This window comes from Macrosteles quadrilineatus, unplaced genomic scaffold (assembly GCF_028750875.1).
Source record: "Macrosteles quadrilineatus isolate MER2022 unplaced genomic scaffold, UCM_ALF_1.0 Scaffold_1__1_contigs__length_201487025, whole genome shotgun sequence".
In the NCBI taxonomy this organism is placed as follows: Eukaryota; Metazoa; Arthropoda; class Insecta; order Hemiptera; family Cicadellidae; genus Macrosteles; species Macrosteles quadrilineatus.
The window spans coordinates 74424286-74446351 of NW_026542594.1; the positions used below are offsets into that span (position 1 = coordinate 74424286).

Genomic DNA, 22066 nt, shown 5'->3' on the forward strand with positions numbered 1-22066 from the left:
CTCGTAATCAGCATGGTTTTCTTAGAGGCCGCTCCACCATTACTAACCCTACTATCATTTCAAGAATATGTTTCATCGGCATTCACTAGTTCAAGGCAGGTTGACTGCATATACTTGGATTTTTCCAAGGCTTTTGATAAGGTTCATCATGGTTTGTTGATCGCTAAACTTGCTGGTTATGGCATTAGTGGTCCATTGATCAAATGGTTGGAAAGCTACCTGAAAGATCGTCACTTGATTGTCAAGTGTAGTGGCACCTTCTCTTCGCCCTTCAATGTTCTCTCCGTTGTTCCTCAGGGCTCTCACCTCGGTCCACTACTTTTTAATACATTCGTAAATGACATAATTGGTGTACTGACGTCGGACTGCTTGATGTTTGCTGATGACCTCAAGATATTTTCCCGGATCTCCTCATCCTTAGACCATGAACATCTCCAACGATCTCTCACCAACGTTGAGACGTGGTGCAATGAAAATGCAATGGAACTCAATGTTTCTAAGTGTCATGTTATCTAATTCACAAGACTTGTAACATGTAGCACTTTTGACTACAAAATTGGTGGTGATATTCTGAGACGTGAGGATCGTGTGAGGGATCTTGGTGTCATACTTACTTCTACCTTGAGTCCTGCTGAGCACATCATTCATATTATCGCAAGAGCTAATTCCATCTTAGGATTCATCCTTAGATCATCAAGAGACTTCAAGTCCCCACAGTCACTTCTAGTGTTATATAAGACCCTAGTGCGACCAGTTTTGGAGTATGGCTCAATTATCTGGTCACCATATCAGCTTGGCCATATTGAAATGATAAATAAAGTACAGTTACGCTTCCTCCGAGTCCTAGGTGTCCGACTAGGCTATGAGTATCGTGCCCCACCAATCTTGGAGCGCTTCAACGTCCAACCTCTCCCTCTCAGAAGAAAGCTGCACGACATCCTTTTTTTGTTTAAACTGGTCTGTAGTGAGATCGATTCTACCGGCCTACTGGAGGGAATTAATTTCCTTATACCGAGAGGAACACGATCTTCGGATACATTTGCTCACTTGTACTTACCAACTAACTACTCTCTCAATTGTGGATTGGCCAGATTGCAGCGTCTTGAAAACGAAGTCGGATCACAAGTTGACTTCTTCAACAAACAGTTGTCTTCCTTCAGAAGAAAATGCTCCAACATTATCTTTGTTATGCCTGTTTTGTAGCTGATGTTTGTTTGTTTTTCCTAAATCTCTTTCATTCTTGTTATTCATTCATAGATTTATTGTTCTTTGTTGTTATTTTTCACGTAGAACTTAAAATGTCATCATAGTTTATATTTTGTTAAATCTTGAGGAGATATTTGGTGTTGTTACTTTCAAAATCTATATGCTTTTTCTGAAGTCCAAATTAATATTAATTTTTTTTGTTGCCGTATTATTTTGTTAATGTTATTATCTGTAATTTTTATCACGTTGTTGTTTACTTGTTATTATTTTTTGTTGCAATGCTGCTTTGTTTCATGGTCATTATGTAAATTATCTTGTTATTTTTTTGTTGTCTTTTCATTCTGCTCATGTGCTTAAAACACATATTTTGTAAATGGTGTATCCGTTGATATGAATAAATAAATGAATAAATAAATTAAAGGTCTCTATCCCGTGACGGTGGGAAAAATAGTTGAATTCCCAAAACATTAACAGAAATTTAGATACGGTATAACAGTGAAATGTTCTCAATAAGAATAGCATTGGAAGCCACAAACAGCTGATTTTTGTTTACTTTAATAGGGTTGTTGATCGCGTTATATTTCCAAGCCAGTATACAATACACACAGTTGGTTTACTTATAAGCCAGTTAACTCTAGAATGCACTCCATACTATACTAAAACCAGACGTTATCTATAATTGAGACTTTTTGAAAACCAAAAACGAAACCAAAGATTTTCGTGTCAACTGTCAATATTGGCTTCGACAACTGGGAAATGGAACCCAAAAACCATAAAATATTACAAAATGTAGCTAATAAAACTGTTTATTTTGTATAGTACTTATTTACTTCCTTTAAGTTTCATCAAGATCGGATGGTCGTTTAGTAACACATAAAAGACAAACATTAGATCTCATACATATAGATAACAACAACGAGAGCAAACAGAGTGACTTTTTAGACAAAGATATGGTGTACAGGGATATCTATCTTGATAATTAAATAATTTGATACTTAGTTTGTTTGAATATTAAAATAAGTTGTTTTACATTTTGATCTTTTTAGTGACTTATGTCCCTACCTAGTGTAGTTTATGGATTTCATAACCATTATTTTACTATAAACCTTTGTATCCAACCACAATGGGCTCTGTTGCTAGTAAAATTAATAAACCATTAAAGAAATCATTTTGAGTTAACCAAGGGAACTGATGAGGTTATTACATAAAATGTGGTTTAATTGGTGGGATCAGTGTCTAGGAAGGTGAAAGTGGCCATTGTTGAATGGCTGACTGAGAACAACTGTGAATGCTGAATGCAGGAGAGTGGCTGGTCATTACCAGCTGTTATGAAGCTCAGCATCTGTAACTGCAGCTGTCATAAACAGCTGACTAGTGACTAATGTGAGCCAATGACCGGTAACACTCACACTCTGTATAACAGCTGATTACGCCTGCACTTCCTAAACACTGAAGAGCACCACAACACAATACATCACTACGAGGCTTCCTCATTGCTTCTGCCGGCCTCTACAGCTTATAGCTCCAGGTTATGCCACAGAGAAGTAAAGTACAGAGGAAGCTCGCTTATGGGACGACTGTGCGCTTTTAGCTATAGTAAGTTGTGCCCGAAATATACTTTTGTGAAGAGTAAGGGAGGCACGATTTTTATTTCAGCTGCAGTTTTTTAATACGGACAAAATGAGAGTTTAAAAATTAGAAATTAAAAACAAAATTATTATAGGCCTAAAACTAAAAAAAAATATATAATTATTTTTTTAATTAAACTGTCATAACCTAACTTAACCAACCAAACTTGCTGATAATGACAAAATTGAATGAAGGTTTACTAATAGAAAACCTATTTCTGTTCATAAGATAAAACTATAAATGCCTCAAATTAAATTTTATATTTTTTAATTATAAAATTAAACTGTCATAACCTAACCAAACTAACCAAACTTGCTGATAATGAAAAAATTGAATGAAGGTTTACTAATCGAAAAAATAGTTCTGTTCATAAAATAAAACTATAAATAGCTCAAATTCAATTTTATAATGTTTTAATTATAAAATTTAACTGTTATAACCTAACAAAACTAACTTAACTTGCTGATAATGCAAAAATCTTAGACAAAAAGTTTGTGCCCCAGATGAGTTTCGAACCTGGTACCATAAGATTCATAGCCCAGCACGCTATCCATTGGACCACCAAGGCCGATTGCTTCGTATCGTTTCATTGCGCTAATGGTGTTCCCTCAGCCAATAGAATGCTCTCATTTTATTATTATTAAAATAACTGCAGCTGAAATAAAAATTGTGCTAAGTTGTGCCCGAAATATACTTTTGTGAAGAGTAAGGGAGAGCCCAAGCAGCGAGCACTGTTTGGAAATTCCACAGAGCACAGAGTCTTACATGAGGGCGAGGGGGGTGGTGTTGGATTTGGCCCTATAAACCAGCAACTACTACTAGTGCTAAACACCACTTAAGTGTACAATTTAATGTTTCATATTATGTACCTTATTTCTCTGTAGTTACACTGGTGTCTAAAAAGATTTATCAGTTGTCGTGTGCAAAGAACTTTATTTTAAGCTCCATAATACTTTTGAAACCTACTAATTAGATATATATGAATAATATCTTAGAGACTAAGGTTTGTTAACTTATAGCTGTTAAATTAAATGACGAATCAGAAATAAAAATTGAGTAAAAATGGAACATGAAAAATCTGTTTGAAAATATCGAGTAATCAAATGTTGTAAGATTAACAATACATATCTAGGTAATTTAATCTACACAATTACCTAAAAATCATAATCATGGTCTCATAACCACACTGGAGTGAAGGAAAGAAATTGTTAAACAGAGAATATGGATGACGAGGGTGGGATAAAAGGGTAGTCTTGTAAAATGGAATACAAATCATCCCGTTACACACACGCACACACACTATATAGGCTACATATATATTGTCAGTATTTACACCAATAAGGGATACTTTTAATTTACATGTTAATCTTATGTAAACAAATTGTTTTTTTCTTTTCCGAGTTTGTTTGTCTCTTATACCCGACCGATGTTCATGATTGAGGTCTCAAATTGAAGGTATGCACTCACAGATTTCACATCAAGCGTCAGCATATATTTATCCACAGCCCCACTTGGCTTATATGTAAATAAAATTTCCTCCCCATGTATTTCTTATGGGAGTTCAATTTTGTTTTTCTTTTCCGAGTTCGTTTGGCTCTTCTACCCAACCAATATTCAAGATTGAAGTCTCAAATGCACATACAGATTTTACATCAAGCACCGTTATATATTTATCTACTGTATTACTAGACCAAAAAACCTAAATTTGATTTATTTTTGAATTCTTACTTTGATTAAAGATGTATTTCACCAGTTATAATTATAATCCTATATATTTTGGTCTAAGAACCTTCGGTGAAATACCGGCTTTCATTTAAGCTATTATAGTTACTCTAATCGGACGAGTTTCAAGCAAACGCAAGGTGAACAAGCAACAAAATAATATTATTTGCTATAAGGGTTTTCTATGATTGAAATCAATAGCTCCAGTATTGTTTATGTTTTTTTTTATGCTTTAGACTCAAAATAATCAGTAAATTATATTCTTTAATTTGAACTACCGGTATTGATCGTTTGAATCAGTCAAATTCAAGATACTGTATTACTCAATCAAAAATCATAAATATGATCATCTTTCTGATATGATATTTATTTCAACGCAGCGGAGCAGCTTGGGTCCTCAAGTGTACCGGTATAGTTGAATACATTATTGAAAACTACTTACCTTTTTATTAGACAACTATATTTATATATATTTTGATAGGAATAGTGCTTTTGGCCTCTGGGCACATCCAAATGAAAAAGTAAATTGGTCCCGGGTGTAGGTCTTTCCTTGCCGCCAATGGTAATAGCTAGGGAAATTCACCCAAACAATGTAATCATGCCAATCCTATAGCTTACCCAACAACTTATAAGAACATAAACGTGTGATAACTGTGGTGCATTTGACATTGGATCTGTGGTTTGTTTAAAGACATTTCCTGAATTTCTGTTTGCTGGCATCATTCAGCCTCTACTCTCTAGTAGGCTACCAAGGATAGCAACCTTTACTTTAATCTCAGTTACATAAGGTGGATGTTATTGTTAATGCATTACTCCTGTTATATTCTTGTTTGTTAATCCTTTTCAAACTGTTAATACACCTATGTAAAATAGATGTTAAGACCCCAATTTGTTCAAACTTAGTGTGTGAAAGAAATAACTTGGTTTACTTTCAGTATACATAATATAATTTTCTTTACTGTAACTATTATTGCATGATAAACTTTAATATAATAACAATAGCCTATAGCATCTAACAACAGACAAAATTATACCTATGGATATTTACTATACACTTCAATTATATTTACACATTGAAAAGTAGGAACATGGGGAAATAATACAAGCATATAATATACCTTTTGTCATACTGCAGCAAAAACTGCCGTTTTTAATGCATATGCGTTGTGGGTCTAAAAGTATCATTTTTACTCTCTAGGGATTAAAGTGTGTTTTAGCCCCTATAGGGAGTGAAAATCAGCTGACAACCCAATTGTAAATTTTAATTGTGAACAATCGCATGTATTGAAAGTATTTATCAATTGTAGCTTATTGTTGCCTTATTGTAAATAGTTCGACATTTTGATAGTAACTTTTTATGTGTTGCTGGAGTGTGTGGTGTGGAGGGATCATCCCCTGTGGTGGTCACAATGCCCTCAGTACCACTGGAGGACCTCACTGCCTTTGTAGGACACACTCATGCAGCCATGTAATGTCCACAGGTTATGTGTTGCTATGGAGTGTGTGGTGTGGAGGGATCATCCCCTGTGGTGGTCACAATGCCCTCAGTACCACTGGAGGACCTCACTGCCTTTGTAGGACACACTCATGCAGCCATGTAATGTCCACAGGTTATGTGTTGCTGGAGTGTGTGGTGTGGAGGGATCATCCCCTGTGGTGGTCACAATGCCCTCAGTACCACTGGAGGACCTCACTGCCTTTGTAGGACACACTCATGCAGCCATGTAATGTCCACAGGTTATGTGTTGCTATGGAGTGTGTGGTGTGGAGGGATCATCCCCTGTGGTGGTCACAATGCCCTCAGTACCACTGGAGGACCTCACTGCCTTTGTAGGACACACTCATGCAGCCATGTAATGTCCACAGGTTATGTGTTGCTGGAGTGTGTGGTGTGGAGGGATCATCCCCTGTGGTGGTCACAATGCCCTCAGTACCACTGGAGGACCTCACTGCCTTTGTAGGACACACTCATGCAGCCATGTAATGTCCACAGGTTATGTGTTGCTATGGAGTGTGTGGTGTGGAGGGATCATCCCCTGTGGTGGTCACAATGCCCTCAGTACCACTGGAGGACCTCACTGCCTTTGTAGGACACACTCATGCAGCCATGTAATGTCCACAGGTTATGTGTTGCTGGAGTGTGTGGTGTGGAGGGATCATCCCCTGTGGTGGTCACAATGCCCTCAGTACCACTGGAGGACCTCACTGCCTTTGTAGGACACACTCATGCAGCCATGTAATGTCCACAGGTTATGTGTTGCTGGAGTGTGTGGTGTGGAGCGATCATCCCCTGTGGTGGTCACAATGCCCTCAGTACCATTGGAGGACCTCACTGCCTTTGTAGGACAAGCTCACACTGCCATGCACCACAGGTTCCACCAGCTGGAGCCTGCCATACATCGTAAAGGTAACTAACATTGATACTCATCACAAAGTAAAGTGAAAACCTTGAGGCTAATTTGTTGAGGTTACCTTAGGGTAGTACAGAATAGTTCCCCCACCACCGTTCCCTTACTCTGTTAACATGTATTAAACTAGATAAACAATAAATCTTTAGATGACTGTACAAAATAATATACAGAAAGTACAATAATAATATAATCAATGATGGTTTTCAAGTGTGAATATGTGTGCACTGTGCAGGTATCAAGCAGACTCCTGGCAGTCCAGAGTGGTTCATGTCTGTGTCTCATTCGCCCAGAGAAGCTACTCGTAACCTCACACATGTGGCACTGCTAGCCGAGGAAGCCACCAAGTACATGGCGCAAGCGTGAGTAGCTGGGGTTGCAAAACATTATATTTATATGTCATAACCTGCCTTGATTCCATGGGCTGCTTGGTAATTAGTGAAGATGGATTGTTTTAAGTGCTTGTTTCAATAGTCCTCTTGCTACATCGATCACTATCAGTTTGTGCTGCATTTGCAGTTACGGTAGGATACTTCGTCATTGAAGAATATGCTACCAAAAGTGCATAAACAAATTGTGGACAAATCATAGCACAGCGATTTCTGTTTACTACCACAAAATATGATAAAAGACCTTTATTTACACAACCCTCCTCTTTCATTAGGAATACATAGGTACACTCATTGTAATTTATATTTGAAATAAATAATTTTTACTAAATTTTAATAGCTCCAAAAATTCAAAATAATTATTATATTTTAAATTTAAAAACTATATGGCCTTATGGTTTATCCCACATTGCTGACAAAAAAATATTGCTGACAAACATTGTTGTGTTAAGAGAGATAAGTTGCAAGTGTTAAACAAATAAGAAAATGTTTAGAATGTTAATTTGGTAATGTTGTAATTGTTGATTTCAAATAAATAATAATCAGTTGTTTGTTCTGCTGTAGTCTTGGTCTGACGGCAGAACAGGTTCACTTTGGTTTGCCAGAGATGGACATCAGTGCGACAGCCCTGACGGAGTTTTGCCCCTCCACTATGGAGTTGCCGTGTGAGCCACACAAGTACCGAGCCCTCTCTGGACACTGCAACAACGTGCAGAATCCCCACTGGGGCACGGCCGGCTCACGCTACGTACGCTTCCTACCACCAGACTATGCTGATGGGGTTACACTTCCCAGGGGTGTCGTCACCACCAAGAGGTTAGTATGCCTTCCTACATGATATAAACAATGATGTCAGCGCTAAAGCAAGGATTTGTTATTTAAAGTCCCAGTTAGGAATTTTTTTGTTCCCACTCAGTGCAAAATTTGTTGTAACCAAGTTTTTTTTCTTAGACAAAAACCTCAATACACTAATCTTCATCACTGGCAGGCTTATTTTTTAACTTGTCTGTATAACAGTACTAAAAGGCTAGAGCGTGCTAGTACTTTGCTGCATACTGAATGTAGAAACATGGCGACACCAAAATGGCATCACTGGCCCTCTACACACATCAGACCAAAGTATATTCTACTATCAAGGATGGATGCAATAACTTAATATTTATCAGAGTCGGTTGTATACTTGATGTTTTGTTTGTTGACAGCTCCAAGGGCCTGCCCAGTGCCAGACAAGTATCCCTGGCAGTCCACAGCAATGTAGACGTTCCACACGCTCACCTAGTCTCTTTGTTTCCTGTATGGGCACAGTTCATCTCTCATGATCTCTCTCTCACACCACAGATGACAGGTTTGTTTACCTACATTGGTCAAGATTAAACCAAAATATTGGGCAGTGACTGTGATGTAGGATACTACATTGAAAACTAGAAGACACCAAAAATATATCACAATATGTAAAGATCTATTGGTGGTTCTAACATCTTGTCAAGGGGAGGGGGGCTAACGGGGTGTTCCACACTAGGAGAGGGGTCTAGAGGTCCTTCCTTGGAGAAAGCCCCCTTCTTGAAACTGCCACTAGATATCAATTATTTATAAAGAAATAGTGAAATTGTTTACCATTCTTATCTGGCAGTGGTTCAGCATGGTATATGGCCTAAATAATATTTGGGGTAATAATATCAGCGGAACACATTTAAGGGTGTCCTTAAATCAAGAACCCCACTTGCTATATATCAATCTGTTCACTGTGACTTATACTTATAAAACATATATATAAATATAATCAGTGGTGGATAATGACCTCAGCGGCCCCTAGGCACATGTCAACTTGCCCCCCCCCCCCCCCAGCCCGATGGGCGTCGTTTCAGACTTTTAACTGGGGTGGCAAGATCAACCAGGTGGACGGGGCGTCCGGAAATTTTAAGAAACTGGTTTTAAATTTTGTTACTAAGCTTTTTCAAAATATTTTTAAAAACAATTTAATTTTTATTTTTCTGTCTGCGGCCCCTGAGACCTGTGGCGCCCCTAGGCAGTTGCCTATCGTGCCTAATGAGTAATCCACCACTGTATATAATGTCTTACAAGAATCAACAGTCAATAAATAAAAGATCTTGTATAGTACCGGTGGCTTTTGTAGTATGGTAAGTTAATTGATGATGTTTAATTTAATGTTTTGGTTTACATTAAAGACAAAGTTTATTTTCTTTGCTCATGATAGATTCCATAAGTAGCATAGTGACTTTTCTTCTATGTTTATTTTATTGTATTCAAGGTTTTAATGGTGAGAGATTGAAATGCTGTGGCATTGACTTCAATGACTTCCATCCGGAATGCTTTCCCATTCGGCTGCCGGACAACGACCCTGTATATGGACCAATCAGACAGCGTTGCCAGGAATACACCAGATCAGCCACCACACCTCGCACCGGCTGCACCTTAGGTAGCAGCATAGTAACTACTCAAAAAGTAGATTGAGGAAACATGTTCTAGAATTTTTTATTTTAAGTTAACAGGTTAAAAATCATTTGCAATAGTCGGGAAGAAAGTCAGCATAAATGATTTAATTGGATGAAAGTTCTATATTTTAGCATATAAATTATCTTATGACGCTGTCCGATTATCCGCAGTACTATCCTGATAATTAGACCAATTCGTATACTGTATGTATAGGAAAAAAGTGGTTCGGATTCCACTATAAAAAAACTGTAGGTCCCTTAGTCGCCATTAGCTGTATTGGCTATTAATTAACAGCTGTGTCTAAGGAATATGTCGGCCTTAGTCACTAACAAGACTACAAGATCGCGCCACTCATCCTACACTCATCTCCATTCATACTTGGCTTAAAATACCTACTTTGTATGGTCGCCATTTCAAAGAAAAGTATTAAAGTATCCCAGTTTTATCCCATTTTTAATCTAGAGGGGTTTTGATTGCCCTTCTTAAATGTCAGCCTTCAATATCATGTGGAAGAAGACATGATATTGAATAATAAGAAGACTTGAGATAATATAGTTCATTTAGTTAAATTGTGTTCCTTCAAAGACATTTTTCAAAGAAATTATAAAGTACTAGCAGAGTACCCGTCCTTCGTACGGGGTTGGCATATAAGTATAAAATGTGTATTGCAGTCATACTCCAGCTTTGCGTTTGCAATAGAGGAGGACACGGTTTGATAAAATTTGCTTCTTTAAATTTACGGTATACTATAGTATTACACATCTACCATAGCCATAATGTTCTACCACTTCACCTAAACAACAGAGAAAAATAAATTATAAAAAATTCGTAAAATATCACTAATTATTCATGAAAAATTAAAAACATAAACATAACTATAATCAATCCTACTTTTACAGTTTTCATTGTCAATCACAGTTTTTTGTTGCTGCTTAGTTCAAATTAGCCGTTTTCATAAATGCAAAAAAAAAAAAAAATAATATTGCTGCACCCTTGGTAAATCTTATAACTTTTTAATGCTTTTCATGTCATAGAACCAACTTTTTTAGTTGAAACAGCTGACTAATCCCTTTAAATATGAATATTCATAAGGTTAACATAGGGAACTGCAGAGCCACTGGGGCGGAGCCCGAAAGGATTTTTGAGATAAGAATATGCCTATATGTTAATCGGGAACAAGAGCTACCATCATGCCAAATTCAGCCCAATCCGTCCAGTAGTTAATGCGTGATTGAACTTCAAACAAACAAACACACAAACTTTCACATTATTTATAATATTAATAAGATATTCATTCAGTAGATGCAATAGATAAACAGGAACGTAAGAAGTAATGTATGTACACAGGACCAAGGGAACAAATGAACGATGCAACATCATTTCTGGATGCCTCGGTGATCTATGGAAACTCACAGCAAGAGTCTGACGCCTTGCGGACATTCAAGGGAGGAGAGCTCAACGTGCAAACCAGCGCCAACTATGGACCTCTCATGCCACCTGGGGAAAACAGCTTCAACTGTAGATACAGCATATCACACAAGTAAGAGTGAAAATTGGGTTATTCGGTTTAGTGTTCAGATTTATTTCCTTTGGAAAATTGAAGATGATGAATGCTCAAAGATTATTTGCAGATTTAATTTCATGTTCCCTGTATTTTTTGTAGGGATGGATGAGACTGGACTTTAATTTCTAGATGGGATCGAGATGAGACTCTTTTTTCTCAACATAATTTGAGACGAGATTATATTGCTATTGGGATTCATTTGTTGGTGCAGTATTACAATGCTTAATAAATAACAATAAAGCACTATAAAAACAACAACTAAATTATTTACAATAACTAATTATTTATTACAAAAAGAGGTTGATAAAAAAAGAGTGTTACAAAATATCAAAAGCTAACAAAAATTTAAATACTTATGAAAATCTTAAATAAAAAATATAAAACTAAAATAAGACATTATTCTGTAAAACTGTAACATGCACGCACACCACAATTAACTGCATCACACAACAAAAACAGTCTATAATAGAAAAAAAATAATAGTAGCTTGTACGGTGTTACTTCTGATTTCGGTGATAATGATATCATATATATAGTAAAACCTAGTATATCCGGTATGGACGGGATCAGGGTCATAACGGATAAACTAATAACCGGATAAACCGATTTTACCGATGTTTGAGATGGAGGTACACTGTTAAAAACTTCTTCAGAAAGTCTCTGCAATACCCGTTATACAGGATAGCGTTGTTGTTACGTTCCCTTTGCGAAGGCGTTCTTAGTATTTTTTATTTATTTGCTTATTTAAAAGTCTTGGAGCAAAGTCAATCTCGTTTCAACACACAAAATTGTTTTAACTCTAAAATTTCCCAAAAATTCTAGACTTGTCTATCCCTTATTTTTTGTAAGGTTGAATAAAAATTATGCTTATTTGCTGAGTGAAACCCCTTCTAAATTTGTTACTATTAAACAGCAATCTCTACTGCTTAATATTTAAGTTCCCAAAATTCTCCTATCATACCAACAATCAAGAAGAGCAGGCTATATTTGTCGTTTGACTGTGAAAGAGTTTAGTAGAGTGCAATGTTTACCATTAGTTTTTTTTATAACAAATTATGTACACTTCCTCTCATATAGGGAGGATACATTAGGATCAGGACATTGTCTGCAAATATAAATAATCCGAACCATCAGAATTTAGTATAAGTTGAATAGATACCCTTCAAAACAATCACTAAGTCTATCACATAAAAACAGCAATACCATACCATACCAAACCATTATAGAATACAGCGAAAATATCAATAATAAGCCAAATACAGTAGCTCTTAAAGGTCAGGTTGTTTGTGACTTGTTTGTTTCATGGCTTAATGTAGAAGCGTGTGTGTGAATAGGTCATACAAAGGTGGATTTCTAAATCATTTGCAGGCTGAACGTTCCACCGGCGCTGTGTCTCGTGAATCAGCGTCTGGTCGACCAGTTTATTAAATGTATTTTCGTGTGTGTCATATCCGTATGTGTGTCCCGTTTATTTATTTGTTTATTTTTGACGAACTCTACATGAGGGATTAGCAAGACATTCTGGACCTGAAGATGTGCTATTTTTTAAGCACGAAACAGCTGTAGTCATCATACTACTAAACTGATCGTTTTGACAGAAAACAGGTAATTTAAACCTATATTAGTTTATATGTTTCTGTTTGCTGAAAGCAGCACAGTATCGTCTGCATACATGATCATCTTGCTGTATTCCTCAAGGTGTTCCGGGAAGTCATTAATATAAACAGCCCAAACAGAACTGGCCCTAGGACAGAGCCCTAGAGAACTCCTCTGTTAGTCGGTAGCAATTCAGATCAGACAGTATCTGTAAACCCTTTTGTTGTGTGTTCTACCATTTGGCTTCGCCCTTTTAGATAACTTGTAAAACATTTCAGAGCTGTTCGCTGGATTCCTAAATTTAGAAGTTCAAATAGAATAAGATCATGTTCCAAGGAATCAAAAGCCTTGCTTAAGTCAAGATACAGGCTGGTGATAGTGTTGCCATTTTCTATGTTCTCGTTAGTCGTTCTCAATGATATATTCAACAAGGTCTATAAGAGCAGTTGTGGTTGATTTTCCAGGAAACCCATGTTGGCTGTTTGTCAATGCTTGGTTTTGACTATGATGCTCCTGGATTCTTACTTTTATAATCTTCTCTATGATTTTGGAGACAGCTGAGAGCAGCAAGTTAGGTCGGTAGTTAGAGATGTTTTGTATGTTTTCAACTTGGTTGGAAAAGTCCCCTCTGCCATCGACATGTTTACAATCTTCATTAAAAGCATTATTAATTCATCTGCACACGTTTTAAAGATTTTTGAAAATATTTCATCAATGCCTGATGATGTGGAGTTCTTTAGTGATTGAATGGTTCTGCCTATCTCGTCAGGTGTTGTTGGACGGAAGGAAGAGAGAGTGTAAAATGTGGTAGCTGGAGGATTTTGAGCTATTGGTGCTGTGTTGTATCTGCTGTTTTGTTTTAATGTTTCCTCAGCTATGTTTACAAAATAATAATTAAATCGGTTAGCTACATCTTTAGGGTCAGTAAGTTTCTTTCCGTTGTCATTTAATTCTATTGTAAAATTGTTGTCAAGCTCTTTCCTCCCTTTCCTCTCACTATTGATGGTGTCCCATATGGCTTTGGCTTTGTTTTATGCTTGTTCAATGTATGCAGCACTTGTTTCTTGCCTTGCCTTTTTTAAGTTTTGGTCGTAAGATTTCTTCTTATCTGTAGCTATTTTCTTGTCACCAGGATGACCAGTTAGGAGAAATTTCTCTTGTACTATTAAAAACACCTTTTCAAGTGTCATAGCTTCTTCATCATACATCAGTCGTTTACCCCTTTTTTGTGTAGTCCGAAATCTTTTTTTGGACATGCATGATAAATTGCAAGCTGGAGCGTTTGGTTGAAGTTAAAAGTAGGCCTCTTCCACATCATTTGTTCTCAAAACAGGATCCCAGGTTACAGTGGAGAGCTCATTTTATAAGATCAGAAGATTGTTGTGGTTAAGGTTCCGTCGTGATGTATATGTTGTTGCTGCTTTTGTTTTTGGAAGGTCCAGTGTGCAGTATTGTCCTGTGTGGTCTGATAGACCTGTGTGAGAGACCACAACTTTAATCATGTTGTGAATATTTGAACACACCATATCAATTGAGGTTGCTGAGGTCTTTGAGATTCTTGTGGCTGGGAGCTCTAGTCTTCTTATGTTATTTATACCCATGCAATAGTGAATTTAGTGTAACAGATTCTCTAGAGACCTCATCCAAAATGTCAATGTTAATGTCCCCCATGATAAGTGTGTCAGTTTTCTGAGTAGGAAAGGCTGTCTAGTGCATCTGACAGAACTTGTAGTGACGTATCAATGTCAGCACAAGGTTGTCGATAGACTCCAAGGAGCAAAAGGCTCTTCTTCCTGTTTATGTGTATTTTTATTGCTGTTATTTCACATACCATTTCCAAGCTGTATCCTTTTTATCTCTAGACTTTCGGTTTTGTTGGTTTTATTGTTATGCAACCCCTCCTTTGATATGTTCTTTCCTTCCACATGCACTGATAAGTGTGTAGTCAACCAATTTAGCATGGTGTATTGCATTACTTTTTAGTCCATGTTCTGTAAGAATTACAATGTCCGGGTTAGAAGGTGTTGCAGTCTTTCAATTTTGTTTGTCATCCTGTCCATGTTTTGGTGAAAGAAGGTAAGTTGATTTGTATTTGAACTTGCTGTCTTCTTTGTAGGTTAGCCTGTTTGCTGGGTGCATCGAGCTTACAAAGATTCTGGTTTTGAATTTTTGTTTGAATTTGTTTGTTTTTCTTGAGTAAAGGTCTAAAAAATTCTTGTTTTTGTGTGTTTAGGCATCCCTCTTTTGTTTTGGTGGTGAATAGTCAATTGGGAAATGAAACGGACCTGTGCTTGTGTTATTATGTAATGACTATTATTGTGCGTAGGGGTGAGTGGTGGAGAAGGTTGGTTGGGTGGATTTACGTAGAGATCTTGTGGGTTGGTCTTGTGATGGTTTGTACGGTCTTGTGAAGTTTTTTGTGTCGGGGTTTGGCTGGCTCCCCCAGTATGCTTCATGAAAATGTCATCCAAAGTTTCCCAGTCGCCTCGTATTCTTGCTGTCATAGGTGGAAGCCTCTCCTTTTGAGTCAGTTTTTTTAGAATGAGTTTGGCTGTTTCTCCTGGTCATATCCGGGTTCAGATTTTTGAAAGGAGTTTGGCTGTCTCTCCTTGTAGTTTCTTGTGTCAGGATGTCAGCATCACATTTCTGTTTTACACCATCTACCTGTAAGCCTATTTCTACATTGGCAGGTTCTTCAAGCCGAGCTTTGTTTTTGGCTACTTGGAGAGATACACTGAAATGGTTCCTTTCCTTCCCAATTGGTTTTTTGCTCTTGCTTAATTAGGTTGTGGTTTTTAGAACAAGGAAAAGTTTCTTTAGTGGGTGTACTTTGTGTGACTGCTGATGGTGTAGCAGGGTTTGTTAGTTCACCTTGTTTGTGCAGTTCTTTTTGCAAAGTTTCCACAGAGCGTTCTAGTTAGTATTGTCGAGTTTTCAGCTGAGCCAGCTCAGTAATTAGAGAGGCACAGTAGTTGGGAAGATAAGGAGTGATTTGGTTGTGTTTCCTGAAGTGCCAGTAGGTTTTGGTGTCCGAGGTAGGTCCGTTTTGTCATCTGGGTTTAGTTTCAGCTTGTTTATCATTAACCTAATTGCTTAATTTCATTTGCTGAGTCGAGTAATAGTTTTTCTCTTTCATTATCTTGTTCTTCAAAGGTTTGTATCATGTTAATTCTTAGTTGTCTTTCCTTCTCTAGTTGGTGTTCTACTTCATTGAGTGTTTCAACCAGTGAAGCATTTCGGGAGAGCAAGATTTCCTTGTCATTTTCAAGCTCTTCAATTTTTGCCTCAGCAAGGTTCACCTCAGCAAAGTTATCTTCTCTGAAGTCTTGGCATTTTAAGGAAGAGAATTTTTCTTACTCTAGTTCTTACTCTAATTCTTCTCTAGTTCTTGCTTTAATTTATTATTTTCTAACAGTAAAGCATGTCCAGCTTCTGCAGCAAGTGTGAGCGATGTCTCTAGATCATAAGGATTTTGTTCTTGTTCTTGTAAATCTTGTACTTTATTTAGGACATCTCTGAGCTGCTGATTTTCTAGTCGAAGGACATTACCGTCTACTGCCGTGTTTCTGTCAGGGTTCAAGCATTTTGTGTTTGAGAAGGCATTTTCTGCTTCTTTAAAGGCTTTGTTGAACACTATATTTTTAAAATTGTCTATTTTTGGTTTTCCATAGAGATCTTTCTTTACTTTGTTCATAACAATACATATCAGTTTCTCAAACGTCAGCAGTGTGTTGTTGTCACCAAAAAATTACCTTATATTTTGAGATGCAATTTTTGTCATTTGTACAAATTTTAGTAATTTTAGCTGGCCAGTGTGGGTACCCTTTTAATTTTAAAAACACAATTTGTCCGGTGATAAAGCTAGTTTTGTTGCTTATTTTCATGTTAGTTAATCCAGTTGCTGATTCAGTTTTGGAAAGTTTGGCTGGTTCTTTATGTCAGGGATCTTAGTTTCAGGTGTAAAATTGTATCAGTTTTGAAAAGTTTGGCTGGTTCTTTATGTCAGGAATCTTGAGGTTCAGGTGTAAAATTATATCAGTTTTGAAAAGTTTGGCTGTGAGTAATTCCTACGCGATCATATTTAATGCTTATTAAATGACATATTATTAATGCAGTAACCAAACATCCTGTCGTAGATGCTTCAAGGCTGGAGATGTGAGAGCCAATGAGTACGTTGGGTTGACGGCCGTCCACACACTCTGGGTGAGAGAACATAACCGCGTGGCTCGGCAGCTGCGGCAACTCAATCCTCATTGGCTGGACGAGATACTCTTCCAGGAGGCTCGCAGGATAGTCATCGCCCAGCTGCAGCACATCACATACGCTGAGTTCCTGCCTCTGGTACTGGGGAAGGTAGGCGTTTAAAGGAATAATAAGAACAAACATTACTTCCCTTTAGTATCCCTGAAACCTGCGTGAAACTTGATCATATTTTGTAAAACTTTTGATACTGTACTACTTTTGAATGAGGCAATTGAAGTTGGCAGTTAGTTAATGTGGTTAAAACACTATAAGCTGATAATCATAAATTATAGAATTTTTGTAAATCTTTCCTTACAATCTAAGGTTTGCTATTCTTCATTAGGCATTAATTCTTTAAATTACCATAAGGATAACAATGATAATTCCTTTATATTTCCATATATTAATTGTGAACAGATAAATAACCACTAATATATTTCATGCCCAGGACACTATGACCAGCTTTGGCATGGAGCTAGCGAGGGATGACTACTACAAAGGATACAACATGAATATCAACCCTGGTGTTGCAAATGCAGTTGGCGTTGCTGCGCTTTACTTCTTTATTTCTCTCATGCCCAAGAAGTTTGATATTTTTGACAAGGTATGGACTATTAAGTGATTTCAATTACAATAATTAATACTAGTGCTAAGTGTTAGTGTTATTATGTTAAGGGGGCATTAAAGTTCATATTAGGTAATTTTTAACCTTAGGTTTACCCGGTTTAGGATGTTCTAATGGTTGTATTTGATTTTAAAATTATTTAATGTAGGAAAACAAATATAAATAAATTTTCAAATTTAATATTACTGGAACTATATCATAATATTCTTAAACTTTTGATTTCTTACCTACTTGTCCTAAAACGCAAGTAGTCCTGACTATTATCAAGCTGAGCATTCACCAAATAAAATTTTTAGCATTATAATTGGCTGAAAATTATATCAAAGTATTTTAGTTAAGTTTCTGGAACCAAATATTTCAATCTCAGTTTAGAGATCTCCCCTTATCAGGAACAGGTTGATCAATGACCATATCATATACCTCATGATCAGTTAGTTACACATTACCAGTCCCAGTAATCAAAACATATTATAAATTGTATGTGAAGCCAAGTGGTCATAGTGCTCGGCTCAAATGTTAAGATTGCTAATTTGATTCAAAGCGGGGTTGATTCTATTTCCAAATTCCAATTGTCATGGGGCTATCAGATGCTTTCTGGCAAAAGATAAACATTATATAGTAAAAAGACAAGGATTAGGACAGCCTAATCCTTGTCTGCCCTGCCTCTTAAAATAATTGTAGTAAGAAATGCTAATGGTGTTAACAAATTCATCATCTATAAATTTCAGAGTGGCAAGAGGATAGGAGATGAATCGATCAGTAAGACGTTCTACGCACCATTTGACCTGTACAAGGTGGGAGGGTTTGACTCAACGATCCGCAGTCTGCTGCAGAGCTCTGCGCAGAGCCATGACCCCCACATCAACTCTGTCTTCACCAACCACATGTTCCAAGTCACTTCTGGAGGTATCTAGATAATAATTGAGCAATAATGTAGGTAGCCTACAGAGTATAATCAATCAATTAATAATGGTTTTAGCATTTAAAAATAGTTCTCAATGTCTGAAACATATTTTATGTTATTTATAATGCTAGAAAGGTCATCTGAGATTTCCTCGAATGTGGTGAAGTTGTAAATATAAATCTTAAAATGTACCAAACTTTCTACTTACTAGCAATCTAAGATTATCCTATAACACCCAAACTGTCTTAAAAACTTCCAACAAAGATGAACTTTTGAATGTTGTGCAAGAATTGGGGTAGCAGAATTTCCCCCCACCCAAAAGCAAAACAGCCAAGGGGGTATAATTCCGCAATTCCAATTTTTACATAACATTCAAAAGCACATCTATGTTAGAAGTTTTTAAGACATTTTTGAGTCATTAGACCAATTTATTTTTCATTATTTATTCGTCTATACTACATGTGTGTTACTACAACATGTTACTTGTTATCCCCAGGTAAGGGCCTGGACCTAGCGGCACAGGTGATCCACCAGGGCCGAGACCATGGTCTGCCCTCGTACACCATTTGGCGAGAGTTCTGCGGCTTTGGTGCGGCGACGAGCTTCTCTGACCTTAGAGTACATATGGACCCTGCGGCTGTAGCTGCCCTTCAGTCTGTCTACCAGTAAGATAAGGTTTTCCTTTTATTTTTCTTTACTCTTTAATATACTCTATTCTTTTTTACCTAAAACGTTTCATTTGCAAGTACTCACAATTCTTGGATTTGTATTCACTTTTATTTATAGTTGGCACTTCATAATCCAACAGTTGAATGTTCAACACAATCAGATTCTAGGCTAAATAAGTTACTATAATGGTAGATTTCCATACGGTTTTTCAATTCAATTCATTACACATTCAAAAATTATTTTTCATCAAATAATGCCTTCACTATTTAATTTCTCTCCTTAATAGTCATAGAGTACATTTTATAATAATGATATCAATCATTATAATTTGGCGTGTCTACCTAAAAGCTTAGACTGTCTTAGCTTTAGGTTGATTTTAGTTTTATTTTTGTAATCAGATATTTTTGGAATTGAATTCCCACTTGGCTCAATAAAGTGTTGGATTATGAAGAGTCATCTATGCTATGTTACAATCGATCGTTCCGTTATTAAATTATCTACCATGGCACAAGAAATACAAAACTTACCACTATCCGCAAATACTAGAATTAATGATTTTCACTGACAGTAATTTAAATCAAGGAAGGTTTAAGTTAACCTTGCAACTTAAACCTTTTGAATATGAATACAATTATTGTATTCCGATTCAACGGTAGCCAGGAAGTCCAACAAATGAATTATGGAGGACGAGCATAAATGTTAATAGGTATATAGTAATCATATCTTTTGTCATGGCCTATATCTCCTCATCCGATTATTTATTTATTAAAAACACATTAAAAAATGCTATGACAGAATCATACAAGCACAGCAATGTCAAACTAAACTGTACAGGAATGTGAGTGACATTGACCTGTTGTCTGGAGCGCTATCAGAGAGGCCGGTGAATGGCTCCACTGTGGGACCTACACTCCACTGTCTGCTGGCCCGACAGTTCAGCCTGCTGCGGTCTGGTGACCGACACTGGTACGAGAGTGACGTGCCACCCTCGTCTCTCACCAGAGAGCAGCTCAAGGCAGTGCGCAGAGGCGCGACACTGGCGCGCATCATCTGTGACAACAGTGACGACATACACACGATCCAACCTCAGGCATTCCTGACCCCAGACCCTTACTTGTGAGTCACCTTTAATACACTTCTTGTCAATTATTATAGTGATGAGCGGGATGCACCGGGGCTCAATAACCCCCCACCCCCCGCCACCGTTAGAGTAATTTATTACCACTAGCATCGAGTATAGCGTGTCACTCTCAGTGTTGTTGGAAGCCTTTCCCTACACACCATCCTAATTGACAATAACTATACACAATTTAAATAGAGTTTACTTTTATAAACCACATTAAATATAAAAGTAACAAAGCTGAATTTAATGATCTACAATCATACGATATTCTGTCAAAATTTAAATGGATGGGAAAAGTACCCTTACCAGGATCACTTTCATTGAATTTTCCGATATTTTCAAATTTTTACTCTCATTCTGTTCGATTACAGTAAAAAAATTATAATTCACATACTACACATGTATGTGAAATATTATTTTTCGTGCTTTAAATTCCCTGCTGTATAGTAAAGTTTATGTTTGTGGTAAAAATGAATAATAATTTCTTTAGGACAGCAAAACACATATGGTTGCATGTTTTAAACTGAGAATGTGTGGACAGTGAGTGTTGAATAAAACACTCGTAATAAAGATAAAATTGCAACTTTGTTTCCAAGACCAGCTGTGCAATGATGGTATTTTGTAGGAACTACTACATGAGCTGCAAGTCAGGAGCCATCCAACCTCTGGACCTGAGACCCTGGAGGGAGGTCCAACCTCAAATACATATCTCACCCAAACTATTGACTGAGGTTGTGGCTCGGGCCAAGAGAGAGCTGGACAATCAGTGGGAGAAGTACAGAGGAAGTGAGTTGACAAGATGAAACTTAAACTAATATTTCAGCAACAATATATGAAATATTATTTTTTTATTATTTTGAAGTTTTTCATAATTTAATAACTGAACACTGTACCACAAAAATAGGTAATTTGTAAATACTCCACTCTTCTGGTGATAAGTACCGTAACACTATAAAAGTAAACATTAGCCTACCTGTTCCTGTTTCAAAGTGTGATTTTTATTTTAAGGTCAACCAGCAGATCCCCACTCTCCCATTGGAACCGCTTTTGGTTTCAGTCGACCAAAACGCCAATCAGCTATGTTATCTAATGCATCTTTCCTTCTGGAATACACCACAGCCAACATGATCAGAAGTTTCCTACAAGGGTAATAAATGTTTTACTATATAAGAATGACTTTTGTTTTAGTTGTGAAATTTAAGATTCTGCAATTTCGTTCCTTGAAATTATAGGTAGACTGCTCATCCAAAGTGTCTAACACATTTCTTCCAATTATGAGGGGTTTTCAATAAAGACTCACAGTACTCCTTCAATACCTTTAATATAAACGTTTGGACTTTAACCCATTATTGGGGAAGGAATTAATGTGCTGCCTGCAGCACCCTATGTCGGCAATTAATTAATTTTACCAAATTTGTAGACTTTTACTCTAATAATTGTTATAGAAAGAAAACCTTAGGTAAAAAATTTATAATTCTTTCACCCTTTTGTTCACAGTAAAATTGTCTATAAAAAAGTGGTGATTGGACAATCAA

The 22066-nt window shown here is 36.9% G+C and overlaps 1 protein-coding gene across 1 annotated transcript in view; it reads left to right on the forward strand.

Moving 5' to 3' along the window:
* The first annotated feature begins 5947 nt into the window (after positions 1-5947).
* The window catches only part of LOC128983605 (uncharacterized), a 55829-nt gene continuing 39710 nt past the window's right edge, over positions 5948-22066 (forward strand). The window contains exons 1-13 of the mRNA XM_054402966.1: positions 5948-6964; positions 7201-7327; positions 7919-8170; positions 8557-8699; positions 9624-9791; positions 11156-11348; positions 17105-17321; positions 17659-17814; positions 18564-18741; positions 19236-19404; positions 20243-20524; positions 21157-21317; positions 21540-21678. Of these exons, the coding sequence (XP_054258941.1) occupies positions 6784-6964; positions 7201-7327; positions 7919-8170; positions 8557-8699; positions 9624-9791; positions 11156-11348; positions 17105-17321; positions 17659-17814; positions 18564-18741; positions 19236-19404; positions 20243-20524; positions 21157-21317; positions 21540-21678 (2366 nt within the window). The 5' untranslated portion in view covers positions 5948-6783. The remainder of the gene's footprint in view (positions 6965-7200; positions 7328-7918; positions 8171-8556; positions 8700-9623; positions 9792-11155; positions 11349-17104; positions 17322-17658; positions 17815-18563; positions 18742-19235; positions 19405-20242; positions 20525-21156; positions 21318-21539; positions 21679-22066) is intronic.